Source organism: Apostichopus japonicus, chromosome 10 (assembly GCF_037975245.1).
Source record: "Apostichopus japonicus isolate 1M-3 chromosome 10, ASM3797524v1, whole genome shotgun sequence".
Classification (NCBI taxonomy): Eukaryota; Metazoa; Echinodermata; class Holothuroidea; order Aspidochirotida; family Stichopodidae; genus Apostichopus; species Apostichopus japonicus.
Window position 1 is genome coordinate 1,698,044 of NC_092570.1, and position 22,855 is coordinate 1,720,898.

General features: G+C 35.6%; 2 protein-coding genes across 6 annotated transcripts; both read left to right on the top strand.

Annotated features, from left to right (window-relative positions):
* The first annotated feature begins 1,691 nt into the window (after positions 1-1,691).
* LOC139975274 (uncharacterized) lies at positions 1,692-22,762 on the top strand. 4 transcript variants are annotated; one of them, XM_071983051.1, is made up of 3 exons: positions 1,692-2,226; positions 17,084-19,302; positions 19,883-22,762. In XM_071983051.1, exons 2-3 carry the CDS (start codon positions 17,104-17,106, stop codon positions 19,892-19,894), a joined length of 2,211 nt encoding a protein of 736 aa, XP_071839152.1. In that variant the 5' UTR covers positions 1,692-2,226; positions 17,084-17,103; the 3' UTR covers positions 19,895-22,762. The 4 variants fall into 4 exon arrangements, with proteins under 4 accessions (XP_071839152.1, XP_071839150.1, XP_071839149.1 ...); XM_071983049.1 differs by lacking the exon at positions 1,692-2,226 and adding an exon at positions 15,824-15,989; XM_071983048.1 differs by lacking the exon at positions 1,692-2,226 and adding an exon at positions 16,013-16,483.
* LOC139975278 (uncharacterized) lies at positions 4,272-15,631 on the top strand. 2 transcript variants are annotated; one of them, XM_071983060.1, is made up of 4 exons: positions 4,272-5,052; positions 5,642-9,202; positions 9,790-12,002; positions 12,575-15,631. In XM_071983060.1, exons 3-4 carry the CDS (start codon positions 9,810-9,812, stop codon positions 12,584-12,586), a joined length of 2,205 nt encoding a protein of 734 aa, XP_071839161.1. In that variant the 5' UTR covers positions 4,272-5,052; positions 5,642-9,202; positions 9,790-9,809; the 3' UTR covers positions 12,587-15,631. The 2 variants fall into 2 exon arrangements, with proteins under 2 accessions (XP_071839161.1, XP_071839163.1); XM_071983062.1 differs by having other exon boundaries at positions 5,642-9,185.
* Positions 22,763-22,855: the final 93 nt, after the last annotated feature.

Below are 22,855 nucleotides of genomic sequence, written 5' to 3' on the forward strand. Positions count from 1 at the left end.
TCTCTTTCAACCTTAGATTTTCATTGTGTAAAAGATCGCTTTGATTTAGGCATTGTAATGGAGTAATATCAATATTTTTGCACACCAATATGCATCTTAATCCAAGATAAATAATTGGGAAAATTTTCGAAGTCGCGCCAATCGAAGATGTGCATGGTTCATAGTAGGAGTGAGGTACTGTATAGGCTTAGGACTCGCGCACACCTATAGCTACTGTATATAGTGTACTAGAGGATCCCTTATGCAACAGAAGCCAAGCTATCGTCGTAGGTATTTTTATAAATGAATTATTTTTAATTGTTTGAGACACTACAGTAGGCCAAGCTGCATATTTATGATTTTGCGACATGTTTAACTTTGTTCAACACTTACTTTGGTGGAAAAAATGTTTAAAGTTCACACTGCATAGAAACATAATTTTCCAATGTGCGAGTACGTAACACCATATATCTGCCTAGGTGCCTAATCTGTAGTTCATAGAAAGTATTAATGTTGTAGATCTGTACTATGGAGACTTGAACAACAGTCATAGTGGCGAGTGAATTTTTCGTTTTGGCGAGAAGAGTTTTAGTCACGTTCGCCAAATAACTAGTACTTTAAAAAACATTTCAGTATCGAAGCCTGACAAACCTTTAAAACATGATTTCTCATAATATAAATCATGGATAATTTTCACACATGGTATACGGATTTGGCATATTGAGTACAAGAATCTTGTTGCCTATGTGGTCAAATCTCAATTGCGGTCACCAGACGTCAAACTTTGAAAACCATATTACATGATATCTAACGATGTGAATCTTGGATACTTCTTAAACATGGTGTGTGGATGCATCACATTGAGTGCAAGACCACTATTGGTTTTGGTGGAGGTGTGTATTGCCACGTACAGTAGACTGATCTGTGTTTGCCTTGCCATAGTGGAAATTGTTCATCAAAGAAGTGGTTTGGACTATTTATATTGTGATAGCTATTTCTGGTTAACAAGTAGAAGTCTAGTGCAATGAAGTCATCGTAACCTCAATGCAATTTGCATTCCGGTTATTATTATTATTTTTATAATAATTATAATAATACTTATTATTATTATTATTAACCTCTGCTTATCAAATACCTTACTGTTACATTTATGTAGTAGCATAGACAATCTCTGATTATTTTCGCTGTTTTATTCCGCACTGTGCTTTGTTTTACTTGTGTGTTGGTGTTTATGTTCGTACATACGTGTTTGCATGCATGTGTGTCCCTGTATTTGTAAGTTTTGTAGGTGTGTGTGTGTGTGTGGGTATTTGTATGTGTATGTATATGTATATGTACTTGTTTTGCGCGTGTGTAAGCGTGAGTTTTGTATTCACTGAAGGTTTGTTTTTCTGGATGTGTATACATATATTTCGGTATAAGAGGAGAAGAAGAAATACTCAATTCAGAATCAGTTTACGCATCATGTAAATAATTCCTTTGTATCATTCAGATGACATACCTATGCTGTTATCAGAACTCTAAATATAATCAATGTACCATATACATGTTTAATAATCGTGAATAAATGAGATGGAAAAAATATTATTATTAATTTTTTTTTAAATATTATTTTTTATCATGATTATTATTTTTATTTATATGATTTCTATTATTATCATTGTTATTATTATTATCAGTATTGAATTGTGTGTATATTTTGGGTGCGTGTTTGCAAGGAATGTAGAAATATGGCTCTGCACTAATGCACCATTAAACAAGTTACGGGAGGGTGTAAGGTAATTGCTCAATACATTGACACCCAAATCAGCAACTGGGGATTTCCATTATTATCGCGTGGCTTTGGACTTGCATCGGTGATTTGCGTCTCGTCTGTTGTATTTTCAACAACTGGGTAAGGTAGGATGAAGTACAGTGGATAATTACGGTATTAACCACGAGCTTTTCTGCTCGTAGCAAAAAATGGCATTAAGAACTTGTTAAGGACTTTAGTAATCATAGTTTTCGCAATGTTTACTTTTGATATAATATACCAACCATATCAGTTCTGCGTGGGTGTTCTCGTGATATCAAAGTCTAAACTCAATTGTATAAGTTCTGTGCGTTATATCCATTGTACATATACGTACAACGTACTGCGTATATTCTCATGTATTTCCTTCTTGGTCCGATTCGTAACAACGTAAGAAAGATAAAATTAAACTAGATTGATACAAGACTAAGGGAAAAGGTTAACATTAAAACAAGGTAAGTCTTAAAATGTAAAACGGTGATAATTTCAAACATGTTTCTTTAGTTCATCTGTATTTTGTTATATCATTAAGTGGGAAATAATATAATCAACTTACATTGGTGATCACTATTATCGTTAATTTTGTGAATGTATTGCCATCGGTAATACTAGGGCTAAAAATTCTTAACAGAACTGATATCGAGATCATTGCCATGATACCGAATTCACTAAACCTTTGAAGTTACTGACTTATTGAGTGAACTTCAAATCATCATGTATTGTCATTACAAATCAACTAGTTCTTGTATCAAGGTTAAGTGCACTAAAGGCATGGTGCGCTGTTGGTGGTATCGTTCCAGCACCATAAACGTCTATAAGGTCGTATTTGTCATCCATCAGCTACGCCCGAACAGTTCCATTATGCCTGTGATCGAGTTGCACCAATATCTCGACTTCTGTGTTTATATGGGGCAATAATACCGTCATACCGTAGGTTACAAAGAACATTTTTTTCATTCACTTCATAAAAGGTCTTTCTAAATAAATTTTCTTACTCTCAATTTGTTACTGCAGATTATGATATTCATAAACACTGATATTAATAACTTGCTTTACAGCTTAAATTTCCGAGACAAAAATGGCATGCCCATCGCCATGGAAGGACATCGCAGATACATTCTTCGAATGTTCAATTTGTTTGGATCTGTTTAAAGAACCGAAACTATTACCATGTCTGCATAGATTCTGTAAACAATGTCTGGAACCTATACTAGAAGGACAGGCTGGGACATTTGAATGTCCTCTTTGTAAAGATGTCTGTAAAATACCAAACGATAGAATCGATGGATTCAAGACTGACTTCCATATGAAAAGTATGCTGCAGTTTATTCAGCTACAGAAAACATTTGAAAACAAAGAAGAGAGAGAATGTATTGGCTGTGAAGAGAAGTTAAAGGTTACAGCGTACTGTTTTATGTGTAAAGAATTTCTTTGTGTTCAGTGTTATCAATTTCATTTGACCAAGAAGATGTTTGTCACACATCGGTTACACTTATTAGCCTTGAATGATCTTGAGGGCAAAAGTCTCACACAAGAAAAACTTGCATCATTGATGGAAGCTCCTAGGTGCCATATTCACCCGGAACATATGGCTCAGTTGTGTTGTTGTACATGCGGAAACCTCCCAGTTTGTGTGACATGTACGTATGATGAACACAAAGGTCATGAACTTCGTGACGTCAGGAAAGTGGCGAACGACGAAAGGGAACAGTTGAAGGAGATATTGGAAGAACTTGTAAAACGTAAAGATACCGTATTCAACTTTGCTGATAAAATCAAAAGAGTGAATAATGATGTTCTGTCCAGTGTCGCTGAAACTAAAGCAAAATGGAAATCACAGTACGAAGATCAGACCAGGGAGTTACAGAATGAGAAAGAGAAAGAAAAGAGAGAATTCAACAGATTCAAAGCAGTTCTTGAAGAAAGGACTCGAAAAGAGTTGAAAGAATTAGAAACAGAAATGGAAGAGAAAATTAGAAAAATAAGAGACGAGTACGACAGAATGAAGAAAATCAAAATTAGGGAATCAAAAGAGAAAGAGGACACCAAAAGAAATGAAACAGGAAAAAGAGAATTCAAGATTAACGAAACAATGAACCGACTTGATGCGGTAATGAATCAGAGAAATAAAACAATAGACGAACAACAGCAACGCAAGCTTAGAGAAACACAAAACTTATCAGATCTCTGTAAACAATGGGTCAATAAATTTGAAAATTTGTCTACTATATCTTCGAGTGTCCTTGAATCATATAACCACTGGACAGACGCACAGTGTATTCCTGATATAAGAGCAGCGAGTGAACCTCTGGTTGAGGATATAATGAAAGATTTTCCTGAAATAGAATCTTTATCTGATATAACAATGGATGATTTACCAATATTGTGTATTGATAGAGTACATATATCGGATAATGTAGAATCTGTTGTTGATGTTGATGTGATCAAAATCTGTTTGGTGTTCGTTAACTGGTATAACAAGTACTGGCTCTGGTAACATCGTCATCTCTGGGAGATTATCATTGGACCAATCATTTATCACAGTCACAAACAGACAAGGACGTCAGATTCGTCATAACAAGATACATAAAGGCAAAGGGAGGGATCTTCAACCCTCTCGTCACTGTGCTGCTTTATCACGTGATAAGATAGCTTCGGTTTGTGAATCAAATCAGGTTGTTGTTTATAATATTCAAGATGGGTCCTTTACTCAAAATAACATCACGTCCCTCTTTGATGACATCAAAACTGTGGATAGAAAGTATGCGACTTGTATAACTACTGATACTTTACGTGGCCACATCATTGTAGGTACATCAAGAAATTCTGGATTGCTATTTATATTTGATGAAGAATTTCATTTCATTCGAGCTCTGAAGCTGCCAGAGGTTATAAAATGGTCGAGAGATATCCTTTATCATAAAGGCATTCTGCTGATATGCGATGAAAAGAGTAGATGTGCATACGCTGTAACCCTGGATACATCTAAAACAGAAGCAGAGTTACTATACGAGCTTCCGAAACCAGATATTGACGGACTGACTTGGTATCCTTCGAGTATATGTAAAGACAGGGCAGGTTTTGTATACATCTTGTGGTCAGATAGACAGTTAGGTAGTGGAAACGATATGATCACACAGTACAGTCAAGATGGTCAGCAGTTGTTGACAACCAAACGGACAGAAGATAGAGCAGGGTGTATGACAACATTGATGACAGAGGAGGGAGAGAAGCTACTTGTAGCTACATCATATGCAGGAAAGATGTTTTGTTATGGTCTGGTGAGTATATCTCAGTGTTTCTTATTTTAATATTACTATATATTACAGGATACTCTGATGTAACGACATTGAAAGGGTACATTAAACTGGGACAATATCGCCAAGGATATTATCTTAATGTATTGGCTTTATGTATGACCAAATAGTGTGCTATTTTAATAACTTTAAAGATAGTTTTCGATTAATTTTAGCTCAAGTAATAGTAGAAGTTATTTCCCAAAGCCAATATACATGAAACTAAAGTGAACAACTTGTTCACTATTACCTAAACGGATTCTTAAAACAGATTAAAGAATTCTAACGAGATCATGGTATTGTTGTTGACAAGACTTCGCAATGCCAACTTAAGTTGATTTAAAAAATAAAACAGAAATAAATAAACAACAACAAAAACAGAAAAGTGAACAGAATAGGCAAAAAGGAAAGAAGAAAAAACAAGAAAAGAACAGAAAAGAAGTGATTTGTTTGCTGAAAAACGTAACACAAATAATCTACAACTAACATGACTTGTTTGAGCATTCTAAATGTACTTCAAACGTATCTAGAACTGGATCAACGTTTGTAACTTCATAAATGTTCTTTCCAACAGATGCCAGAATAAAGTCATCCGCGAAAACATACATGAAAGAAACGAATATGCAGAGCATACACCACACTGAATCGAATATCAAGGGCAGCCGATGAGGAGAGAATAATAAATATTTGCAGAAACAACTAGAAACTTTGAGATGAAACGGATCCAATATCTTTATCTGATTAAATGAAGATACAGTTCCTGATTATTATCAACAGCCCCGACGAACAATAGTAAAAAGAGATAAGTCTGCTTATGTCAGATGGTGGTCATATTGTGATTTTCTGATGTCATAATTCCACTATAACCACTTGTGATGTCACAATGCCACTAAAAAGTGACGTCTTTCATGTTATATTTATTTATTAAATAAATGTATATGTAAATATAAGGACTGTAGTACTCGCGTCGGAGATCAAATTCCGTGAAACTTAAAAATTCTATCCAAGGTGGTAAAATGAATTTATTGAAAGTATCACAACTATTTGTTTTATTGCAAGACCGTGTTAATTTTGTGTGTGTGCGTGTGACGCCTTGCTAGTAAACACGATATCTCAAGAAGTGAAGCTTGGACAATCTAAAATTTCGTGTGTAGAAGAACCTCATGTAGGAGTAAGAGCCAATTATTTTGGTGAAGATCATATGTCATTTGAGGTCACCAGTGGTCAAATTTTGAACCCTTGTAAACACAATGTCCCAAGAAAAGAAACTTTGACCAATATCATATTTTCGTGTGTAGAAAGTAACACATTCAGTAGAATAAGCCTATTGGTTGTTGTGTACGTCAATGTCATTTGGGGTCACTAGGGGTCAAATAGTGAAACCATGTCAACACGATATCTCTAGAAGAAAAGCTGGTACCAATCTCATATATAGTGTGAATGAGTAACACATTTATTAGAAGCAGCCTATTGTTTAGAGTGACGGTCAAAGTTCGTCTGGGTTCACTAGGGGTACAATTGTGAAAACCCCCATTAATTAACACGATATCTCAAGAAGTAGAGCTGGGACCAATCACATATTTTGTGTGAAGTACAACATTGAGTAGAAAAAGCCAATTGGTTTTTGTGGCGGTCAACGGTAATATGGAGTCACCAGAGGTCAAATTGTTGAAACCGTGTTTCATAATCTACCGTATCTCCAACCGACCAGCCTATTAGATAACATGTGCGTTACGCCTCATAATAAAAGAGGTTGTTTGCAATTGAAAATTAGCAGATGGGCATCCGTAGATAGTACCAGAGAAAGTCGAACCAATCGCCATTTACTTAAACGTGTCGCTAACTGCATACGTCATTGCATTACAAAGGTGGGATGTTTGTTCATACAACGTTCATTGGAATGAACTATACCGTTGTGAATTACATACCTGTATTAAATATTTGTTTCCGTTGTTGAAGTTTTCCCGTCGTGTTTCGCAATTGTTGAGATTAAGTGCCAAATAAAAACTGAGTTGGAATGTAGTTACGTTGAGGAAACGACCAGGCGCCGTTTAGGAACTTAACTGTCGCCTAGTGTAAAATGGTTCGCTAGCTGCACGTGCATTATGTACGGGAAGTTTTCATGTTCGGAGATTGATCACAAACTTCACAGGACATTTATAAACATAAAGCGAAATCATCATTTAAAATGTAAAATAACAATTCATTACAGGGAACAGTTTAAGCTTACGCAGTACGTAACGTGTTTCAAAGGCATTGATAAATACGCTGGGTTCATATGTTAAATCATCAACCAATTAAAATATGTTATTAAACATCACCACGGCTAGGTTATGCACAGGCAACACCTACACAGAAGATTATAGTACTAGCCGCCCCGGTATAGACTATAAACATTGGTCATCCTCACCTGAGTAGGGTAAAATTGTGTTCGTTAACACAAACACGTGAAGAAAAAAATGCTTCATGTCAGAATACCAATTCACTTGAGGCGGCCAAACATCTCCTACACTATTTCTTCAGGCATTTCCTACATGCCATCAGTCATAATTCGCCAAATATAAAATTAAAGGAGATTTCAGACAAGACAGTTTGCTGTTACCATTGCCATGATTTTTTGTAAAGATTTTCAGTTGCGATTGAAAGATAGATTCTCTTTCAACCTTAGATTTTCATTGTGAAAAAGATCGCTTTGATTTAGGCAGTGTAATGGAGTAATATCAATGTTTTCGAACACCAATAAGCAGTTTAAGCCAAGATAAATAATTGGGAAAATCACCGAAGTCGCGCGAATCGAAGAAGCGGTTTATAGTAGGAGTGGGGTACTGTATAGGCTTAGGACTCGTGCACACCTTTATAGCTACTGTATATGGTATATGTTTAGTACTAGAGGATTCCTAATGTTGCAGAAGCCAAGCTATCGTCGTAGGTATTTTTGAAAATGATTTATTTTTAATTGTTTGAGACACTTTACAGTAGGCCAAGCTGTATATTTATGATTCTGCGACATGTTTAACTTTGTTCAGCACTTACTTTTGGTGGAAAAAATATTTAAAGTTCACACTGCATAGAAACATAATATTTCAATGTGCGCGTACGTAACACCATATATCTGCCTACGTGCCTAATCTGTAGTTCATAGAAAGTATCAATGTTGTAGATCTGTACTATGGAGACTTGAACAACAGTCATAGTGGCGAGTGGAATTTGCGTTTTGGCGAGGAGAGTTTTAGTCACTTTCGCCAAATAACTAGTACTTTAAAAAGCATTTCAGTATCGAGGCCTGACAAAACTTTAAAACATGATTTCTCATAATATAAATCATGGATATTTTTCATACATGGTATATGGATTTGCCATATTATTTTTTATTTATATTATTATTTTTTATTTTTATTATTATTATTATTATCATCGTTATTATCAGTAGTAGCTTTGAATTGTGTGTAAAGTTTGGGCACGTGTACGCACGGAATGTAGAAATAGGGCTCTGCACTAATGCACCGTTAAACAAGTTACGGGAGGGTGTAAGGTAATTGCTCAATACATTGACACCCAAATCAGCAACTGGGGATTTCCATTATTATCGCGTGGTTTTGGAATTGCATCGGTCCTTTGTGTCTCGTCTATTGTATTTTCAACAACTGGATAAAGTAGGATTCAAGTAGTTATGATATTTCAACTTGTGTTGTAAATATTCTGTTCTGCGATTGGTCTCTGTGTTCAATGTATGAAGGAAGGTGCACGGCCATTTTAACCCGGAAGTATTGAATGGTGCATGATTGGTTATAAAACTGAAGTACAGTGGATTATTACGAGATTACCGGAGCTTTCCTGCTCGTAGCAAATGCATGGCATTAAGGACTTGTTAAGGACTTTAGAAATGGAAGTTTTCGCAATGTTTACTTTTGATATAATATACCAACCATATCAGTTCTGCGTGGATGTTCTCGTGATATCAAATGTCAAACTCAATTGTATAAGTTCTGTGCGTTATATCTATTGTACATATACGTACAACGTACTGCGCATATTCTCATGTATTTCCTTCTTGGTCCGATTCGTAACAGATTCGTAACCATTCGTGCTGCTAGGCTGATACACGACTAAGGGAAAAGGTAAACATTAAAATAAGGTAAGTCTTGAAATGTAAAACGGTGATAATTTCAAACATGTTTCCTTAGTTCATTTGTATTTTGTTATATCATTAAGTGGGAAATAATATAACCAACTTAGTACATTGGTGATTAGTATTATCGTTAAGCTTGTATATCAATTGCCATCGGTAGTACTAGGGCTAAAAAGTCCTAACAGAACAGATATTGAGATCATTGACATGATACCGAATTCACTAAACCCCAGAGTTACTGACTGTTTGTGTAAACTTCAAATCATCATGTATTGTCATTACAGGTCAACTAGTTCTTTTATCAAGGTAAAGTGCACTTAGGGCATGGTGCGCTGCTGGTGGTATCGTTCCAGCACTATAAACGTCTATAAGGTCGTATTTGTCATCAGCTACGCCCGAACGTTTCCTTTATGCCAGTGATCGAGTTGCACCAATATCTCGATTTCTGTGTTTATATGGGACAATAATACCCGTCATACAGTAGGTTACAATGAACAGTTTTTGAATTCAGTTCATTAAAGGTTTTTCTAAATTAATTTTCTTACACTTAATTTGTTACTCCAGATTATGATATTCATAAACTTGCTTTACAGCTTAAATTTCCGAAACAAAAATGGCATGCCCTTCTCCTTGGAAAGACATCGCAGATACATTCTTCGAATGTTCAATTTGTTTGGATCTGTTTAAAGAACCGAAACTCTTACCATGTCTGCATAGATTCTGTAAACAATGTCTGGAACCTATACTAGAAGAACAGGCTGATGGGACATTTGAATGTCCTCTTTGTAAAGATGTCTGTAAAATACCAAACGATAGAATCGATGGATTCAAGACTGACTTCCATATGAAAAGTATGCTGCAGTTTATTCAGCTACAGAAAACATTTGAAAACAAAGAAGAGAGAGAATGTATTGGCTGTGAAGAGAAGTTAAAGGTTACAGCGTACTGTTTTATGTGTAAAGAATTCCTTTGTGTTCAGTGTTATCAATTTCATTTGACCAAGAAGATATTTGTCAAACATCAGAAACACGTATTAGCTCTGAATGATCTTGAGGGGAAAAGTCTCACAAAAGAAAAACTTGCATCATTGATGGAAGCTCCTAGGTGCCATATTCACCCCGAACACAAGGCTAAGTTGTGTTGTTGTACTTGTGGAAACCTCCCAGTCTGTTTGACATGTACGTATGATGAACACAAAGGTCATGAACTTCGTGACGTCAGAAAAGTGGCGAACGACGAAAGAGAACACTTGAAGGAGATATTGGAAGAACTTGTAAAACGTAAAGATGCTGTATTCAATTTTGCTGATAAAATCAAAAGAGTGAATAATGACGTTCTGTCCATTGTCGCTGAAACTAAAGCAAAATGGAAATCACAGTACGAAGATCAGACCAGGAAGTTACAGAATAAGAAAGAGGAAGAAAAGAGAGAATTCGACAGATTCAAAACAGGTCTTGAAGAAAGTACTCAACAGATCATGAAAGAATTAGAAACAGAAATGGAAGAGAAAATTAGAAAAATAAGAGACGAGTACGACAGATTGAAGAAAATCAAAATAAGGGAATCAAAAGAGGAAGAGGACAACAAAAGAAATGAAATAGAAAATAGAGAATTAAAGATTGACGAAACAATTAACCGACTTGATGCAGAAATGAATGAGAGAAATAAAACAATAGACGAACAACAGCAACGCAAGCTTAGAGAAACACAAAACTTATCAAATCTCTGTAATCAATGGGTCAATAAATTTGAAAATGTGTCTACTTTATCTTCGAGTGTCCTTGAATCATATAACCACTGGACAGACGCACAGTGTATTCCTGATATAAGAGCAGCGAGTGAACTTTTGGTTGAGGATATAATGAAAGATTTTCCTGAAAAAGAATCTTTCTCTGATATAACAATTGATGATTTACCAATATTGTGTATTGATAGAGTACATATATCGGATAATGTAGAATCTGTTGTTCATGTTGATGTGATCAAAGCTAAATGGTTTTGGTTAACTGGTATAACAAGTACTGGCTCTGGTAACATCGTCATCTCTGGAAGATTATCATCTGACCATTCATTTATCACAGTCATAAACAAACAAGGACGTCAGATTCGTCATAACAAGATAGATAAAGTTAAAGGGCGCTCTCTTCAACACTTTCGTCACTGTGCTGCTTTATCACGTGATAAGATAGCTTCGGTTTGTGAATCCAACCAGGTTGTTGTTTATAATACTCAAGATGGGTCCTTCACTCAAAATAACATCACGTCCCTCTTTGATGACATCAAAACAGTGGATAGAAAGTATGCGACTTGTATAACTACTGATACTTTACGTGGCCACATCATTGTAGGTACAAATAGAAATACTGGATTGGTATTTATATTTGATGAAGAATTGAATTTCATTCGAGGTCTGAAGCTACCAGAGGTTATAAAATGGTCAAGAGATATCCTTTATCATAAAGGCGTTCTGCTGATATGCGATTCAGAGAGTAGATGTGCATGCGCTGTAACCATGGATACATCTAAAACAGAAGCAGAGTTACTATACGAGCTTCCGGAACCAGATATTGACGGACTGACTTGGTGTCCTTACAGTATATGTGCAGACAGGGCAGGATATGTCTACATCTTGTGGCATAGTGCTGGAACAAAGTGTATCATCACACAGTACAGTCAAGATGGTCAGCAGTTGTTGACAACCAAACGGACAGAATGTACAGCACGGTGTATGACAACATTGATGACAGAGGAGGGAGAGAAGCTACTTGTAGCATCATGGTCAGGAAAGATGCTTTGTTATGGTCTGGTGAGTTTATCTCAGTGTTTCTTATTTTAATATTACTAGATATTACAGGATAATCTGGTGTAACGAAATTGAAAGGGTACATTATACTGGGACAATATCGCCAATATCTTAATGTATTGACTTTATGTATGACCAAATAGTGTGCTATATTAATAACTTTAAAGATAGTTTGCGATTGACTTTAGCTCAAGTAATAGTAGAAGTTAATTCCTAAACCCAATATACATGAAACTAAAGTGCACATCTTGTTCACTATTTCCTATACGGAATCGCAAAAGAATTCTAACGAGATCATGGTATTGTTGTTGACAAGACATCGCAATGCCAACTTAAGTTGATTTAAAAGAAATAAAACAACAACAAAAACAGAAATGTGAACAGAATATAGGCAAAAGGGAAAAAGAAAAGCCAAGAAAAGAACAGAAAAGAACTTAAAGAAGGGATTTGTTTGCTGAAAAACGTAACAAAAACAATCTACATCCAACATAACCTTTTTTAGCATTCTCAATGTACTTCAAACGTGTAGAGAATTGGATCAACGTTTGTAACTTTATAAATGTTCTTTCCAACAGATGCCAGAATAAAGTCAACCGCGAAAACATACATGGAAGAAACGAACATCCAGAGCATACATTACACTGAATCGAATATCAAGGGCAGCCGATGAGGAGAGAATAAGCAATATTTGCAGAAACAACTAGAAACTTTAAGATGAAACGGATCCAGTATCTTATGAAATGAAGATACAGTTCCTGATGATTATCAACAGCCCCGACGAACAATAGTAATAAGAAATAAGACTGTTTATATAAGATGGTGGTTATATTGTGATTCTCTGATGTCATAATCCCACTATAACCAATGTGTGATGTCACAATGCTACTAAAGAGTGACGTCTTTCATGTTATTGTAATTATATTTATTGAATAAATGTATATGTAAATATTAGGACTGTAGTACTCGCGTCGGAGATCAAATTCCATAAAACTAAAAAATTCTATCCAAGATGTAAAAATGAATTAATTGAAAGTATCACAACTATTTGTTTTATTGCAAGACCGTGTTTATTTTGTGTGTGCGTGTGACGCCTTGCTTATAAACACGATATCTCAAGAATTGAAGCTTGGACTATCTCAAATTTCGTGTGTAGGAGAACCTCCATTTAGGAGTAAGAGCCAATTATTTTTGGTGGAGGTCATATGTCATTTGAGGTCACCGGTGGTCAAATTGTGAATCCTTGTAAACACGATATCCCAAGAAAAGAAGCTTTGATCAATATCATATTTCGTGTGTATAGAGTAACACATGCAGTAGAATAAGCCTATTGGTTGTTGTGAACGTCAAATGTCATTTGGGGTCAATAAGGGTCAAATAGTGAAACCCTTTAGACACGATATCTCAAGAAGAAAAGCTTGTACCAATCTCATATATAGTGTGAATGAGAACAACATTGATTAAAAGCAGCCTATTGTTTAGAGTGGCGGTCAAAGTTCGTTTGGGTTCACTATAGGGGTACAATTGTGAAAACCCGGGTAAACACGATATCTCAAGACGGAGAGCTGGGACCAATCACATATTTCGTGTGAAGTACAAAATTGAGTAGAAGAAGCCAATTAGTTTTGTGGCGGTCAAAGGAAATTTGGAGTCACCAGATGTCAAATTTTTGAAACCGTGTTTCATAATCTACCGTATCTCCAACCGACCAGCCTATTAGATAACATATGCGTTACGTCTCATCATAAAAGAGGTTGTTTGTAATTGAAAAATAGCTAATGAGAAAGTCGAACCAATCGCCATTTACTTAACCGTGTCGCTAACTGCATACGTCTTGCATTACAAAGGTGTGAAAGGGAAAAAATGCTTCATGTCAGAATACCAATTCACCTGAGGTGGCCAAACATCTCCTACATTATTTCTTCAGGCATTTGCATTTGCCATCAGTCATAATTCGCCAAATATACAATTAAAGGAGTTTTGAGACAAGTTTGCTGTATACCACTGCCATGATTTTTTGCAAAGATTTTCAGTTGCGATTGAAAGATAGATGCTCTTTCAACCTTAGATTTTCATTGTGTAAAAGATCGCTTTGATTTAGGCAGTGTAATGGAGTAATATCAATATTTTTGCACACCAATATGCAGCTTAATCCATCATAAATAATTGGGAAAATCTTCGAAGTCGCGCCAATCGAAGATGTGGTTCATAGTAAGAGTGAGGTACTGTATAGGCTTAGGACTTGCGCACACCTATAACTACTGTATATAGCGTATGTTTAGTACTAGACGATCCCTAATGTAACAGAAGCCAAGCTATCGTCGTAGGTACTTTTGAAAATGGTTTATTTTTAATTGTTTGAGACACTACAGTAGCCAAGCTGCGTGTTTATGATTCTCCGACATTTTTAACTTTGTTCAACACTTACTTTTGGCGAAAAAAAATATTTAAAGTTCACACTGCATAGAAACATAATTTTCCAATGTGCGAGTACGTAACACCATATATCTGCCTAGGTGCCTAATCTGTAGTTCATAGAAAGTATTAATGTTGTAGATCTGTACTATGGAGACTTGAACAACAGTCATAGTGGCGAGTGAATTTTTCGTTTTGGCGAGAAGAGTTTTAGTCACGTTCGCCAAATAACTAGTACTTTAAAAAACATTTCAGTATCGAAGCCTGACAAACCTTTAAAACATGATTTCTCATAATATAAATCATGGATAATTTTCATACATGGTATATGGATTTGGCATATTGAGTACAAGAATCTTGTTGCCAAATCATAATTGTCAAATCTCAATTGCGGTCACCAGACGTCAAACTTTGAAAACCATTCACATGATATCTAACGATGGGAATCGTGGATATTTCTCATACTTAGCGTGTGGATGCATCACATTGAGTACCACTATTTGTCTTGGTGGACGAGTGTAATGCCACGTACAGAAAACTGGTCTGTGTTTTGCCTTGCCATAGTGTAAATTGTTCATCAAAGAAGTGGTTCGGACTATTTATATTGTGATAGCTATTTCTGTTTAACAAGTAGAAGTCTAGTGCAATGAAGTCATCGAAACCTCAATGCATTTTGAATTCCGGTTATTATTATTTTTATTTTTATAATAATAATAAGCATAATTATGATTATGATTATTATTATTTTTAATATGAATAACCTCTGCTTATCAAATACCTTACTGTTACATTTATGTAGTAGCATAGACAATCTCTGATGTTTTACGCTGTTTTATTCCTCACTGTGCTTTGTTTTACTTGTGTGGGGGTGTTTATGTTCGTACTAACGTGTTTGTATGCGTGTGTGTCTCTGTATTTGTATGTGTGTAGGTGTGTGTGTGGGTCTTTGTATGTGTATGTATATGTACTATTTTGCGCGTGTGCAAGCGTGGGTTTTGTATTCACTGAGGGTTTGTTTTTCTGGATGTGTATCAAATATTTCGGTATAAGAGGAGAAGAAGAAATACTCAATTCAGAATCAATTTTCGCATCATGTAAATAATTCCTTTGTATCATTCAGATGCATACCTATGTTGTTATCGGAACTCTAAATATAATCAATGTACCATATACATGTTTAATAATCGTGAATAAATCAGATGGAAAAAATATTATTATTATTATTTTTTTTGAATACTATTTTTTATCATGATTATTATTTCATTTTTATGATTATTATTATATATTTTTATTATTATTATTATTAGAAGTAGTAGTATTGTCGGAATGTAGAAAAATAGCTCTGCACTAAAGCACCATTAAACAAGTTACGGGAGGGTGTAAGGTAATTGCTCAATACATTGACACCCAAATCAGCAACTGGGGATTTCCATTACTATCGCGACTTGCATCGGTACTTTGCGTCTCGTCTGTTGTATTTCAACAACTGGATAAAGTAGGATTGAAGTTATTCTGATATTTCAACTTGAATTACAATAAGGCCTCAATACTCCATCGACTGGAAGCAAATAGCACAAGGTTAGAACTATTCTGTTCTGCGATCGGTCTCTGTGTTCAATGCACTGATCTGTACACTAGTGTACAGATCAGTGGTTCAATGTATGAAGGAAGGTGCACGGCCATTTTAACCCGGAAGTATTGAATGGTGCATGATTGGTTATAACACTGAAGTACAGTGGATAATTACGGTATTAACCACCAGCTTTTCTGCTCGTAGCAAATACATGGACTTGTTAAGGAATTGTTAAGGACTTTAGTAATGGTAGTTTTCGCAATGTTTACTTGTGATATAATATACCAACCATATCAGTTCTGCGTGGGTGTTCTCGTGATATCAAAGTCCAAACTCAATTGTATAAGTTCCGTGCATTATATCCATTGTACATATACGTACAACTTACTGCGTATATTCTCATGTTGTTCCTTCTTGGTCCGATTTGTAACAACTTAAGAAAGATCAAATGCAGCTAGGCTGATACAAGACTAAGGGAAAAGGTAAACATTAAAATAAGGTAAGTCTTGGAATGTAAAACGGTGATAATTGCAAACATGTTTCCTTAGTTCATCTGTATTTTGTTATATCATTAAGTGGGAAATAATATAACCAACTTACATTGGTGATTAGTATCATCGTTAAGCTTGTATATCAATTGCCATTGGTAGTGCTAGGGCTCAAAAAGTCCTAACAGAACAGATATCGAGATCATTGCCATGATATCGAATTCATTAAACCCCAGAGTTACTGACTGTTTGAGTAAACTTCAAATGATCATGTATTGTCATTTCAGGTCAACTAGTTCTTGTATCAAGGTAAAGTTCACTAAGGGCATGGTGTGCTGTTGGTGGTATCGTTCCAGCACTATAAACGTCTATCAGGTAGTATTTGTCATCAGCTACGCCCGAACAGTTCCATTATGCCAGTGATCGAGTTGCACCAATATCTCGGCTTCTGTGTTTGTATGGAGCAATAATACCCGTCGTACCGTAGGTTACAAAGAACAGTTCTTGAATTCAGTTCAATAAAGGTCTTTCTAAATTAATTTTCTTATCCTCAATTTGTTACTCCAGATTATGATATTCATAAACACTGATCTTAATAACTTGCTTTACAGCTTAAATTTCCGAGACAAAAATGGCCTGCCCGTCGCCTTGGAAAGACATGGCAGATACATTCTTCGAATGTTCAATTTGTTTGGATCTGTTTAAAGAACCGAAACTATTACCATGTCTGCATAGATTCTGTAAACAATGTCTGGAACCTATATTAGAAGGACAGGCTGGAACATTTGAATGTCCTCTTTGTAAAGATGTCTGTAAAATACCAAACGATAGAATCGATGGATTCAAGACTGACTTCCATATGAAAAGTATGCTGCAGTTTGTTCAGCTACAGAAAACATTTGAAAACAATGAAGAGAGAGAATGTATTGGCTGTGAAGAGGAGTTAAAGGTTACAGCGTACTGTTTTATGTGTAAAGAATTTCTTTGTGTTCAGTGTTATCAATTTCATTTGACCAAGAAGATATTTGTCAAACATCAGAAACACGTATTAGCTCTGAATGATCTTGAGGGGAAAAGTCTCACACAAGAAAAACTTGCATCATTGATGGAAGCTCCTAGGTGCCATATTCACCCGGAACACATGGCTCAGTTGTGTTGTTGTACATGCGGAAACCTCCCAGTTTGTGTGACATGTACGTATGAGGAACACAAAGGTCATGAACTTCGTGACGTCAGGAAAGTGGCGAACGACGAAAGGGAACACTTGAAGGAGATATTGGAAGAACTTGTAAAACGTAAAGATACTGTATACAACATTGCTGATAAACTCAACAGAGTTAATAATGACGTTCTGTCCATTGTCGCTGAAACTAAAGTAAAATGGAAATCACAGTACGAAGATCAGACCAGGAAGTTACAGAATGAGAAAGAGAAAGAAAAGAGAGAATTCAACAGATTCAAAACAGGTCTTGAAGAAAGTACTCGAAACAAAATGAAAGAATTAGAAACAGAAATGGAAGAGAAAATTAGAAAAATAAGAGACGAGTACGACAGAATGAAGAAAATCAAAGTTAGGGAATCTAAAGAGAAAGAGGACACCAAACGAAATGAAATAGAAAATAGAGAATTAAAGATTGACGAAACAATGAAAAAACTTGATGCGGTAATGAATGAGAGAAATAAATCAATAGACGAGCAACAGCAACGCAAGCTTAGAGAAACACAAAACTTATCAGATCTTTGTAATCAATGGGTCAATAAATTTGAAAATTTGTCTACTATATCTTCGAGTGTCCTTGAATCATATAACCACTGGACAGACGCACAGTGTATTCCTGATATAAGAGCAGCGAGTGAACCTCTTGTTGAGGATATAATGAAAGATTTTCCAGAAATAGAATCTTTATCTGATATAACAATGGATGATTTACCAATATTGTCTATTGATAAAGTACATATATCGGATAATGTAGAATCTGTTGTTGATGCTGATGTGATCAGAGATAAATGGTTTTGGTTATCTGGTATAACAAGTACTGGCTCTGGTAACATCGTCATTTCTGGGAGATTATCATTTGACCATTCATTCATCACAGTCATAAACAAACAAGGACGTCAGATTAGTCATAACAAGATAGATGAAGGCAAACGGATTCGTCTTCCCTTTCGTCACTGTGCTGCTTTATCACGTGATAAGATAGCTTCGGTTTGTGAATCCAATCAGCTTGGTGTTTATGATATTCGTGATGGGTCCTTTACTCAAAATAACATCACGTCCCTCTTTGATGACTTCGAAACGGTGGATGGGAAGTATGCGACTTGTATAACTACTGATCCAATAAGTGGCAACATCATTGTAGGTACATCACGAAAGATTGGATTGCTATTTACATTTGATGAAGACTTGAATTTCATTCGAGCTCTGAAGCTGCCAGAGGTTATAAAATGGTCAAGAGATATCCTTTACCATGAAGGCGTTCTGCTGATATGCGATACAGAGAGTAGATGTGCATACGCTGTTACCATTGATATATCTAAAACAGAAGTAGAGTTACTATACGAGCTTCCGAAACCAGATATTGACGGACTGACTTGGTATCCTTGGAGTATATGTAAAGACAGGGCAGGCTTTGTATACATCTTGTGGTCAGAAGAACAGGGTAGTACTACTAAACGTATCATCACACAGTACAGTCAAGATGGTCAGCAGTTGTTGACAACCAAACGGACAGAAGACAGAGTAAGGTGTATGACAACATTGATGACAAAGGAGGGAGAGAAGCTACTTGTAGCTACATCGTGGTCAGGAAAGATGTTTTGTTATGGTCTGGTGAGTATATCTCAGTGTTTCTTATTTTAATATTACTATATATTACAGGATACACTGATGTAATGACATTAAAAGGGTATATTAAACTGGAACAATATCGCCAAGGATGTTATCTTAATGTATGACTTTATGTATGACCAAATAATGTGCTATTTTAATAACTTTAAAGATAGTTTTCGATTAAATTTAGCTCAAGTAATAGTAGAAGTTATTTCCCAAAGCCAATATACATGAAACTAAAGTGAACAACTTGTTCACTATTACCTAAACGGATTCGTAAAACAAAGATTAAAGAATTCTAACGAGATCATGGTATTGTTGTTGACAAGACATCGCAATGCCAACTTAAGTTGATTTAAAAGAAATAAAACAACAACAAAAACAGAAAAGTGAACAGAAAATAGGCAAAAAGGAAAGAAGAAAAGACAAGAAAAGAACAGAAAAGAAAGGATTTGTTTGCTGAAAAACGTAACAAAAACAATCTACATCCAACATGACTTTTTTTAGCATTCTCAATGTACTTCAAACGTATCGAGAACTGGAACAACGTTTGTAACTTTATTAATGTTCTTTCCAACAGATGCAAGAATAAAGTCAACCGCGAAAACATACATGAAAGAAAAAACTATCCAGAGTATACACCAAACTGAATCGAATATCAAAGGCAGCCGATGAGGAGAGAATAATCAATATTTGAAGAAACAACTAGAAACTTTAAGATGAAACGGATCCCTTATCTTAATCCGATGAAATGAAGATACAGTTCCTGATGATTATCAACAGCCCCGACGAACAATAGTAAGAAGAAATAAGTCTGTTTATATAAGATGGTGGTGATATTGTGATTTTCTGATGTCATAATTCCACTATAACCGATGTGTGGTGTCACAATGCCACCAAAAAGTGACGTCTTTCATGTTATTTTATTTTTATTTATTAAATAAATGTATATGTAAATATAAGGACTGTACTCGCGTCGGAGATCCAATTCCATGACATTTTAAAATTCTATCCAAGATTGTAAAATGAATTTATTGAAAGCATCAGAACTATTTGTTTTATTGCAAGACCATGTTTATTTTGTGTGTGTGCATGTGACGCCTTGCTTGTACACACGATATCTCAAGAAGTGAAGCTTGGACAATATAAAATTCGTGTGTAGGAGAACCTCATTTAGGAGTAAGAGCCAATTATTTTGGTGGAGGTCATATGTCATTTGAGGTCACCAAAGGTCAACTTGTGAAACCTTGTAAACACGATATCCCAAGAAAAGAAGCTTTGACCAATATCATATTTCGTGGGTATAGTAGAATAAGCCTATTGGTTGTTGTGAACGACAAAGGTCATTTGGGGTCACTAGGGGTCAAATAGTGAAACCCTGTGAACACGATATCTCAAGAAGAAAAGCTTGTACCAATCTCATAATGAGTACCACATTGGTTAGAAGCAGCCTATTGTTTAGAGTGATGGTCAAAGTTCGTTTGGGTTCACTATGGGTACAATTGTGAAAACCCGGGTAAACACGATATCTCAAGAAGGAGAGCTTGGACCATCACATATTTCGTGTGAAGTACAACATTGGTTAGAAGAAGCCAATAGGTTTTGGTGGCGGTCAACGGTAATATGAAGTCACCAGAGCTCAAATTGTTGAAACCGTGTTTCATAATCTACCGTATCTCCAACCGACCAGCCTGTTAGATAACATATGCGTTACGCCTCATAATAAAAGAGGTTGTTTGCAATTGAAAATTAGCTAACGAGAAAGTCGAACCAATCGCCATTTACTTAACCGTGTCGCTAAGTGCATACGTCTTGCGTTACAAAGGTGTGATGTTTGTACATAGTCATGGTTTATTTGGTTCTTATTTCATCATTGCAACTTACATTTATCTAGCGTCATACTTTCATTGTGTTACATTTTGTACTTTTCATTCGACTGCCAAGTATTGCTGACGAAGGTCCCAGATAACATATGCGTTATCTCCTTATTTGTCAATTATGAGTCATATCTTATTTCTCTGGTTTTCTCTAATATATATATATATATATATATATATATATATATAAACATACTTGCGCAGAAAATTACTATGATCATTTTTTTTCATAATGGAGTTATAAGGAAGGCAACGAAATCACAAGAAACCAGACACGATTTATATAGGGATTAGTTTGGAGTTAGTGCCAAGAGACTGGTGTTTCTAACGAGATGTATATGATTAAGACCTAATGAATGATGATTCCTTTTGGGATATTCCAGGAATAAACTATCGTCCTTACACGGAAAAAAAGAAGAAAAGCAAAACAGATACAGTATGGCTTCCTTTCAGTAACAATTACTCTCTGTATTACTGGATTTGAAATAGCAATTTCTTAATGAACGCATCAAACTACTTCAAACATCTGCGAACGTAACACTATTTGCACTAAAAGTCATGATACATGTAAACATTTGGTTGAGACAAATTCCAGCCTCCTATTTACCAAAGATAAACCCCCCCCCCCCCATTTCCATTTTTATCCATTTGCAGGCAAGACGACCAAGGGTAGGATATAAATTTAAACAACCATTCGCAACCGCCAGATTTAGTGGCACTGGTGACGATATTGTTCTCGTCACAAAGAAAGTTCTGAAATTGAATTAGAAATAAAAGGACAAATGGAATTAAATAAAAGAGAATAAATACGCTAAAAGTCTGTTTAGTTTAGAAATCAAGGATAGACCTGAAAAATAAAAGCGAAATTTGAGATATAACTGAAGATGCGCAAAAGCTTTTTTATTTCGTTTTTGGTGGGTTGGAGGGGGTGGGGTGGGGAGGGGAATGGGGAATAACTGTATTTCGCATTTTGATCATTTTGTGTTGATTAAAGTAATAGAGATAATATCAGTTTATTCTTACCCATCATTCTCCTAATTATTTACTTAATCGCAATTCGGGTTTTCGATGTAGAGCTTTTACCACGCTGATTTAGGTTGGTTTTACTGATCTCTATTGATACACGACGGTACACCATCATGTGACGTATGACCGTGTGGCTGCATAATCAACACACATGGCAACAATTTGTAGCAAAAGGTAAACCTAAAACTTCAGCAACAGTGTTTGTTATAGGTATCAATCAGTTCTCTGTTTTCAGCAAGCAAACCTGCAACAAGCATGATGAAAATCATAGAAATTACTGTGTTGACAGATATTTTGTGAAGTGTTGTTTTCTTTGGTTAAACGTTTGATTTTGAGGTAAACCAAAGGGAGTCCTTTTAATAACCTATACATTTGTTCACATTTACTTGCTTCTCACGCAATGTTTGCGTAGTCAATTACTATATTTGTGTATGTCATTTATTGCTCCACTGGAATTATGTGCTGCTTTTTTTTCTGCAAGAAAATGTAGGTGCATTGAAAACGTGAAACATTAGAAGGTTGGTCTATAGTGTCAACATTGGATTGAGATGGGTTTTTTTTATAAAGAGAGCAAAAACTGCTAAAATAGGAGGCGGAGTATAGGCTCTGAGAGTGGAGGTGTGCTGGTGGGGGGGAGGGGATATATATAT